This window comes from Populus euphratica, unplaced genomic scaffold (genome assembly GCF_000495115.2).
Source record: "Populus euphratica unplaced genomic scaffold, PopEup_1.0 scaffold778.1, whole genome shotgun sequence".
Lineage (NCBI taxonomy): Eukaryota > Viridiplantae > Streptophyta > Magnoliopsida > Malpighiales > Salicaceae > Populus > Populus euphratica.
The window spans coordinates 24,525-38,755 of record NW_011500647.1 but is presented as its reverse complement, the minus strand read 5'-3'; the positions used below and the strand labels follow the sequence as shown (position 1 = coordinate 38,755).

General features: G+C 30.4%; 1 protein-coding gene across 1 annotated transcript; it reads right to left on the bottom strand.

Annotated features, from left to right (window-relative positions):
- Positions 1-2,385: 2,385 nt before the first annotated feature.
- Positions 2,386-5,881, bottom strand: LOC105115834 (probable 1-deoxy-D-xylulose-5-phosphate synthase 2, chloroplastic). The gene is made up of 10 exons (XM_011012876.1): positions 5,718-5,881; positions 5,446-5,613; positions 5,155-5,319; positions 4,917-5,067; positions 4,482-4,753; positions 4,100-4,373; positions 3,714-4,021; positions 3,352-3,633; positions 2,960-3,244; positions 2,386-2,856 (listed from the first exon to the last, which is right to left on the bottom strand). Exons 1-10 carry the CDS (start codon positions 5,841-5,843, stop codon positions 2,707-2,709), a joined length of 2,181 nt encoding a protein of 726 aa, XP_011011178.1. The 5' UTR covers positions 5,844-5,881; the 3' UTR covers positions 2,386-2,706.
- Between the last annotated feature and the right edge of the window lie 8,350 nt (positions 5,882-14,231).

Sequence of the window (14,231 nt, the reverse complement as noted above, 5' to 3'; positions counted from 1 at the left end):
AGAGATCAGCTGTATACTGTAGAACTGTGATCCGTTGTGTAGAGTTGTGATCAGCTGTTTACTGCAGAACTTTGAAAAATCAACATCATTTTTTTTTTTTTTTGTGTTTGTCTTTTTTTCCCCCTGCTCTGGTCAACAATATATTTTTTTTAATTTACCTTTTGATGTTGTGTTTATTGGATTTTAGGTTTGATAATTTATTTTGATTTGTTTGTTTTATATATGGTTATTGTATTCTAAAAACAACATCATGGTATCATGTTAGTGCTCAATTTAACAAAAAAATAATTCAATTTGTTTGCAAAAAATGAAAATGAGGGGACTAAATTGAAACAAAGAAAAAATAGGAGGCCTTTCGTTTTTTAAAAAGTAGGTGTCAACCTTGATCATTGTTCTTTTTTTCCCCTTTGATCATGAAGTTTTTTTCTTTTTAATTTAATCCTTTAGTGTTATGCTGATTAGGATTTAGGATTTATAATTTGTTTTGATATATTTTTATGTAGTTATCTTGATTTTAAAAAAATTCTTACCATTATATTAGTGCTTGATTTCAAGGGAAAAAAAAAGATTTTAGTGCTATGAAAAGATTGAAAAAGAGAGGATCAAAATTGAAACATGAAACAAACAACAGGCCTTTTTGGCAATAAATCTTGCTATTTTTAGTGTTAACAATTCTCATTTGTTAGGGGAGTTCAGTTTAAGCTTTTTTCCCCCTCAATCTTGTAAAAAATAATAGATCAGGGCCTTTGATTTTTTTTTTTTTGAATTTAGGTTGATTTTATTTTTATTTTTAAAACCTATTAAATGCTAATTTGAGATTATTAATAGTTTTATTGAGGTCCTAAAATGTAGAAGTCTTTAGTTGAGAAAAGGGGTGAAAATTAATGTTTATAGAAGTCGACAACCTTAATTGCTATGGAAAAGCAGACTTATCAAACCTAACCCTTCGATACAGAACTAAAGTCACGAACATTTCCTAATGGATAAACGAGATTGATTCCTTCTTCTTAATGGATTCATGCGTAACCATTCCCTCCGCTGAGATCTGAAATCGAATTATTATTCTTCATTTTTTATTAATTTATAAACAGTTTAAAAGGAACTAGGTAAAATAGAGAGATTTTGCTATCACAACTAACCTAGTCAGAATTTAGAACGCTGCGCTCCTTTTTAGCAGCGCAACCGATCAAATATATTTTTAGAGAGATAGAAGCATTAGGTAGAGAGAAGGAATGAAGAAAAATAGAGAAAACAAAAGAGAGAGAGAGAGATGTAATGATTTTTTAAAAAATATGAATATAAAGTATGGTTTAGAGATGTAATGATTTTTTTTTATGAATATAATTTTTTTAAAACACAAACCATACTTTATAAAAATTAAAAATACATAAAAACATCCTATGTATCATTAAAAAATAAAAAGAAAAGAAACCATTCATATCTCTAAACCAAGTATCTCTAATCAAAGATAGAGCAACAACCATCTCGACGGCGCAACCTTTTTAATATTCTAAAGCCATGTACTAATGAAAAGTACCACAACTTATTCAACATAATTTTTATAGGTTGTGATATTCTTAAACTATGCTATTTTTATTTTTTTAATTTTAAAAGTGTGCTAGTTTGTTATTTGACCTGTTCTCTATCATGGGATATTTTTTTTTCCAAAAAAAAATTAGGTATATAGATTTTTCTGGCATGTTTGTTTTTTTAAACAATCCTAGTATAAATTAAAAACCCTATACATATAATTAAATAAATTAAAATTATCTATGTTAATAAATAAAGAATAAAAATAATTAAGGATGAAGATGATATTAAAAAAATAAAAATATTTAATCTTGTTATATTTATTAGAAATATTATCAAAAAATAAGTTTTATTTATATAAAAAATACTTAAAAACATTATAGACACCTTAATAAATCTATCAATAGCTCCCCAAAACACACTTGAGTAAAACTCTTCTCACCAAATAAAATTTATTAACACTAAAAACAATATTTTTAATAGCTGTTAATGAATGTTCTCTTCATTGACAAAATACAACTACTCCTTCTTCATTTTCAAACTAGAAAACAATAAAGTTTTGAAGTAGAATTTTCTTTGCGTTGAAATCTTGAAAATTAAAGGGGCACATTTAAAATTTTAAAAGTATAAGAATTATAATAATCATTTTATCTAAATCTTAAAAAGCCATATATTTCTTTTATTTTTTTCACTTTGATCTCCTATCTTTTAATCTCACCCTTTCCTAATAAATTAACCTAAATTGACAATTATCCTATAAAGTCGAAACTGAAAAAAGAGAGGAAGAACAATGAGTCTAGTATTTTGTGAGATCTCTCATGCCTTTTAGTGTTATAATAATGTAACGCTAGTTTCAAAAAAATAAATTCAAATGTTTCCATTTCATATTTAGAGCAAACAGATGAGAGGTCGGGGCTCAGAAGATAGTGCTACCGAATGTTGCGAGGATTTTTCTTTGTTTTGTGACGATGATTAACCAGTAGAACACTATGATTGACTTGATTGAATCCTGTGTCCCCAATATCGGGGATTCTTCGTATTCATGGCAAGGGACATGAGGACTTCAAAGAGTTCTAACACTTCGGTAATTTGATGTCCAAAACTTGAAAATTCTGAAGTTGGATTTTTACAAATATCCCTCTCCCCAATAATGTGTACTACAGGTTCCATTTTTGTTCATTTGAACTCATGAAGTGCTTCTTTTGGCTTTCCCAACATCGATAAGACTGTTGCTGTGATATGATTTGAGGTGAGCCCTGCTTCTTGAATCTGATCTTGAGGTGATCCATGGTCAATGTATCTATCAGGAAGAACCATTGTTCTCAACTGTAGGCAAAGCTCTTATAAGAACTTAGAACAAGAATAAAGAAAAAAGAGTAACAGCATTCCAGAAACAAGCTTGAGATTTCCATTTTGAAAGAAGAATCACCTTGAGTGGTCCGTCAAGAATACCAGTTGAACTCAAGAAGTGAGATACATGGGAGCCAAAACCTCCTATAGAACCTTCTTCCACAGTAATTAGGATCTCATGCTCTTTAGCCAATTGCCTGATAAGATTCGTATCCAGAGGTTTGCAAAATCTTGCATCAGCTACCGTCACAGAAATGTCTTGGGTTCTAAGCATGCTTGCAGCTTCTGCACATTGTTGAACTATAGAACCGTATCCCATTATTGCAACTCTATTGCCTTCCATCAGTATTCTTCCTTTTCCAATCTATACAAAATAATAATAACAATAAAAAAAATAAAAATAAAAGCAGAACATTTAATTGTGTTCTATGTTTTCCAGAATGCAATTACGTCGGTTGTACTTTTTCTGACCTCCAGAGCGATTCCTTTGTTGTTCGGAGGCAGAACTGTTCCAATCCCATTGCCCCTTGGGAACCTGAAGCAGCTGGGTCTGTCATCTATGGCTGCTGCTGTTGCAACCATGTGCATCAGCTCAGCTTCGTCAGATGGAGCCATGACCACCATGTTGGGTAAGCAAGCCATGTATGTGATATCAAATGCTCCACAATGGGTGGGTCCATCTGCTCCAACCAAACCGGCTCGATCCATGGCAAAGCGTACTGGTAACTTTTGAAGATCTACATCGTGTACCACCTTCATTCCCAAGGTAAAGATTAGTGCAAAGTTTATAAACAAAAGAATTTTCAGAATTTATCTAGTGTCCTTCAGCCAACCTGATCATATCCTCGTTGCAGGAATGATGAGTAGATGGCACAGAAGGGCTTGAGACCTTCGGTGGCTAAACCAGCTGCAAATGTAACGGCATGCTGCTCAGCAATCCCCACATCAAAGCAGCGATCTGGAAACCTCTTCTGGAAATAATTGAGACCTGTTCCACCACCCATTGCTGCATGAATGGCTACGATCTTGTTGTCTACCTCAGCTTCTTTGATCAGAGATTCAGCAAAGTACTGTGTATATGAAAGTGTTGAGGATTTCAGCTTAAACTGCTGGCCTGATTTTACATCAAATTTCACTACTCCTGAAAGAATGAAACGATGACGACACTTTTAACAATTCATATCAACAAGATCTGATAAACACATACTTGCACTCTCACCATGCATCTTATCAGCTGCTGCTTCGGCTGGAGGATAGCCCTTTCCTTTCTCTGTAATAATATGAATCAGAACTGGTCCTGGGGCAGGCATTGCTTTCACATTTTGAAATATGGTCACCAAGTCTTCGATGCTGTGCCCATCCACCGGACCAATATAATATAATCCTAACTCCTCAAATAGAGTAGAGCCGGAAGCACTGATCATTCCTCTAGCATCCTCATCTACCTTTGCAGCAACTTGATGTGTTTGCCCATCAATTTGCTTTGTGATACCCTTCAACATAATATAAAACCCAAGTCAGATTTCTATCTCTTGATATTGAGATGAGATGCAAGGAATTCAAACTTGAAGGCAGCAAAATATGGAGACTTAAAAAATTACTTTAGCAGCTTCATGAAGTTTGCGAAATTTGGTGCTTGCTTGGAGCTTGGTCAAAGTACTACTAAGGGCTCCAACTGGGGTTGCAGGACCATCAAGAGTGGCAGTGGGTAAAGATACTTGCTTATTGTCATTCAATATAACGATGAGATTAGAATCAAGGAATCCTGCATTGTTCATGGCCTCATATGCTTGTCCCGCTGTCATAGCTCCATCTCCAATTACAGAAATGACATGGTTGCTCTTCCCTAAGAGGTCTCTTGCAACTGCCATACCTACATTTTTGTTTTATAGAAATTAAAAAATAAATAAATCTGTAAAGTGTAATCATAATTGTTTTACAAATAGAACTAGCCAGTGAGATGAATTCTGTCACCTATCAACTTCGATATCAGTTCATTTAAAAGTAAAAAGTAAACTGATGAGGAAGCAATTTACCGAGACCAGCAGAGATGCTTGTAGAACTATGTCCTGCACCGAAAGCATCATAAACACTTTCATCCCTTTTAGGAAATCCCGCGAGCCCTGAAGTTTTCCTTATGGTATGCATTCTAGACCTTCTTCCTGTTAGAATTTTATGCGGATATGCCTGAAAAATTCATAACCAAGAAAGAATATTAGGCTTTTGAACAATTAAGAAACCCATTTTTTTTCTATAATTTCCATTAGAATATACCTGATGACCAACATCCCATATGATTTTGTCTTCAGGGGTGTTGAACACATGATGCAGCGCCACTGATAACTCAACTACTCCTAAGCTTGAACTAAGATGCCCTCCTGTCTTTGCTACACCATACACAATATCTGCTCTCAATTCTGATGCTAATTGTTCAAGATCCTGAAAATTGTTCACAGAAGCAACGAAACAATCTGAAAGAAAGCACAAAGAAAAAAAAAACAACAGAAAGGGTGTCCGGCTAGATATGAGTTAACAGTACGATCATTTAATGGCTTTTTTTTTTACCTGTGTGGACAAGTTGTCCATGTGAAACGGGTAATCGATTGTGTCCAGTAACGGCGTGGATGGTTTTTCTCCTGATGAGAAATCAATTTTCCAGCCATCTTCTGCTTTCTTCACCACTTTACTTTCCTCACAATCTTCTGAGTTGCTGACAGACGCTCTTAAGAAAAACTGAAAAACAGAACCAATCTTCATTCAACCAAACATTGGAAGGAAGCAACAAATAAAGAACAAAAAACGATAGGAATCAATTCAAAAAAGCAAAAGAACGTTACCAGTTTAGTGGAACAAGGGTTTGATATTCTAGGAGCCTTCATTAATGGAGGGAAAGAATGGTTTGCTACAAAGAAAGAAGCAGAAACCGCCATAGCTTTGGCGTGGGGAGATGTGTGAGCGATCATAGTTGAGAGGAGAATAAACGAGTTTATAGTGGGCAAGGAAGTCAGTAGTGGGAACAGGGTCAGGGAGCGATGCTCACGTGGTATTGATGAAGCTAGACACACGCGCTACGCTCCAAACAATCAGATCACAAATAATCCAAGTTGAATTTTCTAAGCTTGAACCAATATCTATAATCGAGACATCTGTGTGTCTTCATAGTAATTTTGAATTTTCATTACAAGTGAATTAACCGTTAATTTTGTTGCCGTACATTCTATGACATGCTTAAAGCGAGCTGTCATTCATTGTCCTAGGTTTGGGTTTGCTTTTAGATTCATGTGATGTTATTAGTCACTCTACATTGGAGCGCAAGCAACAACCTGGTAGTAAAGAAGAGATCATAGAATCTAAATAAGAAATCATGAACTCTAACTCTTTTACTTACCACTTTAAAAACTTTCATCGTAACTGTAAAAGAAGTTTAGAGTAATTAATTAATTTTATAATAATAATTGATTTATTCATAACAAAAGCTAAAAGTGCTTAGGATTTTATTGAACAAATGAAATGCGCATTTTCATAATAAAATTACTATTTTTTCCTTGGTTGATAAAATCATTCAGCTTTATTTTAAGGGTAGAGAAGTCTTTTCCATATAACCCATTAATCATTTTAAGAATACAAAGCTAAATAGTCTTTTTCTTCATTTGATTGCATATTATAATTATTTTATTATTCTTGAAAGCAAAAAAATAAAAATAAATAAACATTGGTCAAGGGACCTTTTAGTCCTAAAGTTAAATTTAAAATAATTAAGTTATTTCAATGCCCTTGTAATTTAAATTTTTTTGCTTTTGATTTAGAATTTCTTTTATCTTTTACATTTCATCATTTGATAATTATTAGATGTTATTAGAGTAACAAGATAATTTTATAAATAACTAGAAACTTACAAATAGAGTCCACCAAGTTTTGATGGAATGTGTTGCGCCTTCTAATGGTCATAACCTTGCTTCCAAGACGATGATCAACGCATCTTGGTATCTCATTCATATACAAGTGACATATGTGGCATAATTGTTACCGATTTAACACATGTAACTTTTTGTTTTTTGTTCTCTTTACTATTTGATTTTTCTGCTAGCCTTTAAAAAAATCAAATCAGCTTCTGAAGTTTGTTATCCTTAATATTTCATCCTTATTCTCTTTATTTAGAGTCATTTATGAAGTTGTTTTCAATTTCATCCCCAATAGAGTTTTTCATCTGTCATATTTGATTCTCATTCTTTTTATTATTATTTGTTTTATTTAAAATATTTTTTTAATTTCATCATTCTTAAGTTTTTTTCCTATCAAATCTATTTTTTTTTATTATTGCTATTATTTTACCTTGCAAGGCTTTTCTAGATTGATCTTTTTTATTATTATTTTATCCTACAACATTTAATTAGTCGAGTATTTAATTTTTTAATTAATCCCATGTCTAGAATTTAACATATTGTGGGTTTAAAAAATTAACCCTGGTTTACAAAGTTGACATGGGCTTGCTTGGCTTTTTTTTTTTTTTCTCTTTTTCTAGGATTTGTTTTCATCCTCTAGCTTTTTATTTTTTTATTCATTTTATATAGGATTTTTTAGTTGCAATGATAACAACATAGATTGCCTCTTTTTTTTTTTGTCTTTGTTAAATTTAGTTTTTAAAGTTATTTAGTTTTTAAATTAATTTATCTCATCCTCCAACATTTAATTTTTCAAGTATTGAGTTTCTAGGTTGAGCCTAAGTCAAGAATTTAACGGATTGCAGGTTTGAGAGTTTAACCCGTGTTTATAAAGTTCACTAAGGCTTGCTTGTTTTCTTTTATTTTATAAGCTCATTTTCTTACAATTTCATCCTTAAACATTCTTTTTATTCACTTTCTTTGAGATTTATCTTTTTTGTTTTTTAAAAAAAAAACAATGATTTCCTCTGGTTTTTTTTGTGTTTGTTAAATTTAGCTTTTTTAAAAGGAATTTTTAAATTAAATTAAATTTATTGATTTCATCATCAAATATTTAATTGAGCGGGAGTTGAACTTTTTAGTTTAGCCCAGATTTATAATTTAAAAAGTGATAAGTTTAAAAGATTATCTTGGGTTTATAAGGTTCACCCTAGCTTGCTTGATTTTTTTTAATTCTTTTAAGTTCATTTTTTTCAGCTCCTTCGACCAAAATTTTGTTTTTTTTTATTATTCACTTTCTATGAGATTTTTTCGTTGTTTTGAAAGTAACAATGATTAACTCAATTTTTTTTCTACCTTTGTTAAATTTAGCTTTTCTAAAAGAAATATTATTTTTTAATTAAATTAAATTATTTGCGTGAGAGTAAGCATGAAATGCTTGCTTTATGGTATTTTGTTTTTGTTTACTATCCTAATCATTGTTCTAACAGCATGTGCGAATTTTTTTATTTACCAAATTCTTAGATTTTTCTTACTCCTTTTAAAATATTGATATCACATGAATATTCTTTTATATACCGGAAATAATTAACCCGGCCAACAACATAGCACATACCATTTATCTAGTTTTATCACCATAATACATTCTTTTAATAATTAACACTGACCATTTGACTATGAGTTGTAACATTCTAGTCATGTTTAAAAAACCACCATGTATTTCATAGTGTTAACTAGTTTGTTAGCCCGTGTTATGCCACGAATCATAAAAAAAAAAATTAAGCATAAAAAATATTTATGCATTGGTAATGTATATTCTTAAAAAAAAAAATACATTTCAACCATAAATTGAATGTTTTTGAGTTAGAAAAATACTTGGTTTATGACACAATTAAAGAGTTGATGTCTTATCCCAAGTGCATAAATGTCAAAGTAATAAATAACCCGGCAATACCGAGATCGAACCACATGACAATTAACTATATAAATTATAAATAACATCAACAACAACAACGATGATGATAATGGTGGTGATGATGAGTTAAAGAGGACTTTGAGATGTAAGATTTAATGTGAAGATTATACAATGAGAAAAACAAATGTCAAGGTTAAAGAATCCACTAATAATATTAGAGACAAGTATAAATGATTAGTACTTAAAAGTGCATTTTTTATCAAGGTTTTATGTCATTATTTTACATTTGAAGTATCAATAACTCCTTAACTAAAGCATGTTTTATAATAATATATCTAATAATATAAGATACCTTTAATTTATGGTAAATGTTTATTTTAAATACATGCCTATCATATAAATGAAAGGATTGATTGATGAATTTAAGAACTGAAATTGAAAGGACAAAGAGATGGCCAAATTTAGAAAAGAGATGTCGATGCAATCCAAACCGAAACACTATTTAGTAATTGAGTCATATCTAGAGCTGTAGATCTTATATTTAGGTCTACTTTATATGGATGGAAAGGTAAGACACAGGCCTACAACTTTCATATTGAGCCCAAAACTTAAAAAGGCCATTTTCAAGTCCAAATTATAGCAACAACAAAGAAGTTTGAATTTGTCCTCCAACCCGAGTACTATTTAGTGTTTAGCCCATATCTGGAGTTTTAGAAGTCCAAATGACCTGAAGTTTTTACACAAGAAATTTGAGATAATTCCCTACAACTTTCATGTTTTCAAGTGGCTCCAATTTTTACGTTATCAATGACATTTTGGGCAGACAAGAGAAGATAAGGAGTGTCACCAAGTCAAGAGTTGGTCACCCACTCATCAATTAATCATCAAATCAATAGTTTCCAATTTTGGCCTATAAAAGGAGGCATTTGGCATACATTTAGGCATCTTGGTTTCTAGATCAAGATCATGCTCTTGCTTTTTTTTTTTTGTAATGTTTATGCTTTACTTTCATTAATATCAAGTTTACGCCTTTCATTTCATTTCCTTTACTTAGTTAACTCTTATCTTATTTATGTTTTTATTTTGTTTATTTATTTTTTTTCTTTCATTATGTTTAGCTAAGTTTATTATGTCAAGGTGAAAATGTTACATTAATGGTGTAAAAATAAGTATAATGTAAACTCAATATGGACTTTAATGTTTGATACTAACATGTTTTGTATTTGTTATCCTGTTCACTCTTTAATACTTTGTTTGTTAAATGACTAATCTTGATTTATGTTGTATAACACTTGGTACAACAAATGCTTGACACTTTTATAGTTCATACTGTATGGTATAACCGACACTTGAGCTATGTAAGGAACTTGATTTGTTGTTAACATAAGTTATAATCATGAATGCTTCACGAGATTTACAAGTATTAGCATTAATCAAATAAGATAACTAATGTAATCATGTTAACAATCTATAATCTGATTGGAACCTCCTTTGTGTGTGGTTTCCAATTGAATAATAAGATTTTATACTATACTTGTTTGACATACCATTAATGGAACCTCTAACCTTGACATTTGTTATTATCATTGTTTAATCCTTACATTAATATTCCATCTCAAAGTTCTCATCATCATCTTCTTCTTCTCCTTCTTTTTCTTTATTATTATTATTATTAGTATTACTACTACTACTACTATTACTATTACTACTATTATTATTGTTATTATTATTATTGTTGTTGTTGTTACTGTTATTATTGTCATCTATAATTTATACATTTAACCTCCTTGTGGTTCAACCCCGATCTTGTCAGGTTATTTATTACTTCGACACTCCTACACTTAGAAGAAGACATCAATTTTTTAGTCGTGTCAATAAACTTTTTATAAATTATCAACATGATCATATTAATCATCTTATTTATGTAACACCATACTTATAAATTTTATTAGGTATTCATGATGCTAACTTATATTTACAACAAATCAAGTTCCTCTCATAATAACAATGTCGACCGAAAACTATGAAGGATTAAGTATTTGATGTAATAAGTGTTATACATCACAAATTTAGATTAACCATTAAACAAGTAATGTATTAAGAATTAATAAGATACAAATGATATGACATGTTAATAGCAAGTTGTTTACGATATAAGCATTGAAGTCTATATTGAGTTTATATTATACTTATCCTAACACCATTAGTGAAATCTTTTCACCTTGATATAATTAACTTAGCTAGACATTATGAAGAAGAAAAATATAAATAAATAATATAAGAACATAAACATGATATAAGTTAACTAAGTATAGTAAAGGAAATGAAAAGCGTAAACAAGAGATTAATGAAAGCAAAACTTAGGCATTACAAAAATATAAAGAGAGATAGCAAGAACATGATTTTGATCTGAAAAACAAGATGCCTAAATAAATGATAAATGCCTCGTTTTATAGGTTAAAATTCAAAACTATTTATTTGGTAATTGATAATTGATGTAGTGACCACCTATTGATTTAGTAGACTTGATGGATAACAACACTCAAGCAATTTGACTGGATGAAATGACATTGATGCAATTAAAATTTAGCAAAGTGTTCTTCATGAAAGTTGTTAGAAATTATATTTTCCTTCCACTTATTTAATGTCAGATAATTTGGAGTACTACAGCTCAAGATATGTCTAAAAGACTAAGTAGTGTTGTTGGTAGACGTGGTGGATAGCTCTCAAGCTCTTATCTAGATGAAATTTCATTTCTACCATCAGAATTTGAGCATGTCTTCTTTATAAAAGTTGTTGAAAATTGTCTTTTCCTACCCCATACTAAATTTCACATCATTTGGCCTTCTAAAACTCCAGTTATGGGTAAAAATCTGAGCAGTATTTGGGCTGGATTGCAGGACAAATTCTGACTTCTCTTTTGTGGCTAAACTTTGAATTTGAAAATGGCAGATTTAGGTTTTTTCCTACTCATGAATGTTGTAGCCTATTTCTTACCTTTTCATCTATATAAACCAAACTAAAATCCAAGATCTATAGCTCCAGATATGACCCAATGACTGAACAGTGTTTGAATTTGAATTGAATCGGCATCTCCTCTTTAAGCTTAGCCTTTTATTTATCCTTTCACTTCCAATAGTTAATCACAACAATCAATCCTTTGAATTGTGAGAATACCTGTATTTGAAATGAGAATTTACCATAAATTAAATGTATCTTATATTATCAGACTTATTATTATAAAACATGTTATAGTTAAGGAGTTGTTGATACTTCAAGTGCAAAATGATTATATACAACCTTGATAAAAATGTACTTGGGTTAAAATTGTCTAATCTACAAAACTCATATGGATAACCTTGAAAGAAAAATTAGAAAGCTCAATTCTATATTAACTCAATGTTGAAGGATGAACTCAACAAAAAATCATAAGATTTAATTGAAAAAACAAAACAAAGTGAACTCGAGTCAACCAAACAAACTTACGGAGTAAGTTTTGCACATCCTTTAATTCAATTTTTTTTCATCCAAGAGATTATTTTTATTTAATTATATGATAATAAGGCACATGATAATTTTTTTATATGAAACATATTTTTTAAAAGTAAAAAAAAAACTCATGATAGGTTTAACATAAATAAATAAAAGGGTGAAAATGCATTATTTTAGGTTTGAGTTAACTAAAGAAAAAAGATTATCGATAACAAATTATGAAATTGTATTTTATTTTTAAATTGAGGAACAAAAAAAGCAAGCAATGATTTGTTAAACTTGCGACTCGACTAATGAGCTCCATTGGGTTCAATAATTTATTTTATTAAATTTTGTTAAACCAAATATAAAATAGAGAAAAAAATCTTAGTCATGTGGGATTGGGCATTAAAGAATATAAGCCAAGCTCACGGGCCTTCCATGTAACACTTACATCCTTTAGAAGATGTTAAATATGAAAAAACTACAATAATTTCACATTTTAAACCAAGTATCGGATTGTTTGTGACTTTTTGATTATTATTATTTTTTTGTATTTATACACATCATCATATTCTTCTATAGATAGTAAATCTAGTGAAAAATAGACATACTAAGTTATCAACTAATTCCTTAATTATACAATTATTATAACCACATGAATGATTCATCTTGAAACTTATTCCATGTCTTCTTAACCACAAATGAATCTCAACCTCATATCCATATTTCACCTTTTGATGACAACATCATATTTTGTATAAACTTAAGAACAAAATTATAAAAATAAAATAAAAGAAAATAAAAAAATAATTGGAATGAAAGTCATAAAAAGGAGGCTCAAATTGTGTCAAAGAGTAAAAATGGGGTCAAAATGCAATTAAGAAAAGATGGGACTATAAATATCCCATTTCTTCTTCATAAAACCGATAGCAAACACACCAAAAGGAGTGGATTTTTAGAATTTTCCAATCAAATTTGAGAGAAAAAACACCAAGATTTAAAAAGTTTATAAGTCTTAGACAAGTCTATAAGAGAAAAACATCATTTAACAAGATAAATTACAAGAAACTAGTGTGGAATTTATGAAGAAAGGTTTAGTGGCCCGCTACATGCAAGGAGAAAAGAGCCAAGATTTTTAAAATTATTGAGAAGTAAAGCTTTGATTTCTTCTAAGAGGATCTATAAAAGGAGTACAATAACTACAAGGAAATGCAATCCAAACTTTTATAGCAGGTAGGTATCCTATATCTATACCATTCTTAAATAATGGTAATTTTGGTAATATGTTTAAGTAGTGAATCTTGTGCCTATGAATGAGACTAAAAAGAGAAAAGATAAAATAAAATGAATGAGAAATAAAAAATCATATTTTATTTATAGATCTAATGAGGGATAATGGATGGTAGTGATAAATTTTACGAATAATTGTTCCTTAGATTTAATTAGCTAGTCCCAAGTATGAGAGGCTAATGATGTTAGTATGGTTTACTAACATCAGCGTGACCATTATAGAGGGTGAGAGAGAACTTGATTAATTATTTGGGTTAAGAATAATTAATGACATCAACGAGTGATGTTGATAATAACAAACACATAGAACTTGACTAACTTTTTTATGGTGAAAGCTAATGATATAAAGGATCCTTGACATCGGTATTTCCAAGAATATTCCAAGGTAGTATGAAACACTAATTAACTATTTCATTTTGGAAATAGTTAATGATATCAACAGGTTATGCTGATGTCAACATTTTCAAGGATTTGATTAGTCTATCCTAGAATTGCCGGCTAAAGACACTAATGAAAGTAGACACTAATAAAAGTCATTATTGTCAGTGATGACCTCCCTGAATTTGAAGAAGAAGTAGCATGGGTGGTATCCCTAATGAAAAAGTAAAAAAAAAAAAGAGATAGATTTGAGAATATTTATAAAATGAAAATGTTGAATGGTTGAGGAATGATAAATAGGGACATAATAATAGAAGGTTAATTGACATGACTAAAAGATTGATGTCTTCTCCCAAGTGTAGGAGTGTCGAAGTAATAAATAACCCAGCAAGACCGGGGTCGAACCACAGGGA

What these genes read in the sequence shown, in the direction of transcription:
- LOC105115834 (XM_011012876.1), bottom strand. Translation starts at nt 5,843, where the DNA reads ATGATCGCTCACACATCTCCCCACGCCAAAGCTATGGCGGTTTCTGCT. An exon ending in AAGCATCTCTGCTGGTCTCG is followed by an intron (nt 4,754 to 4,916) that starts GTAAATTGCTTC and finishes ACAAAAATGTAG; the next exon opens with GTATGGCAGTTGCAAGAGAC. An exon ending in AACTTCATGAAGCTGCTAAA is followed by an intron (nt 4,374 to 4,481) that starts GTAATTTTTTAA and finishes ATTATGTTGAAG; the next exon opens with GGTATCACAAAGCAAATTGA.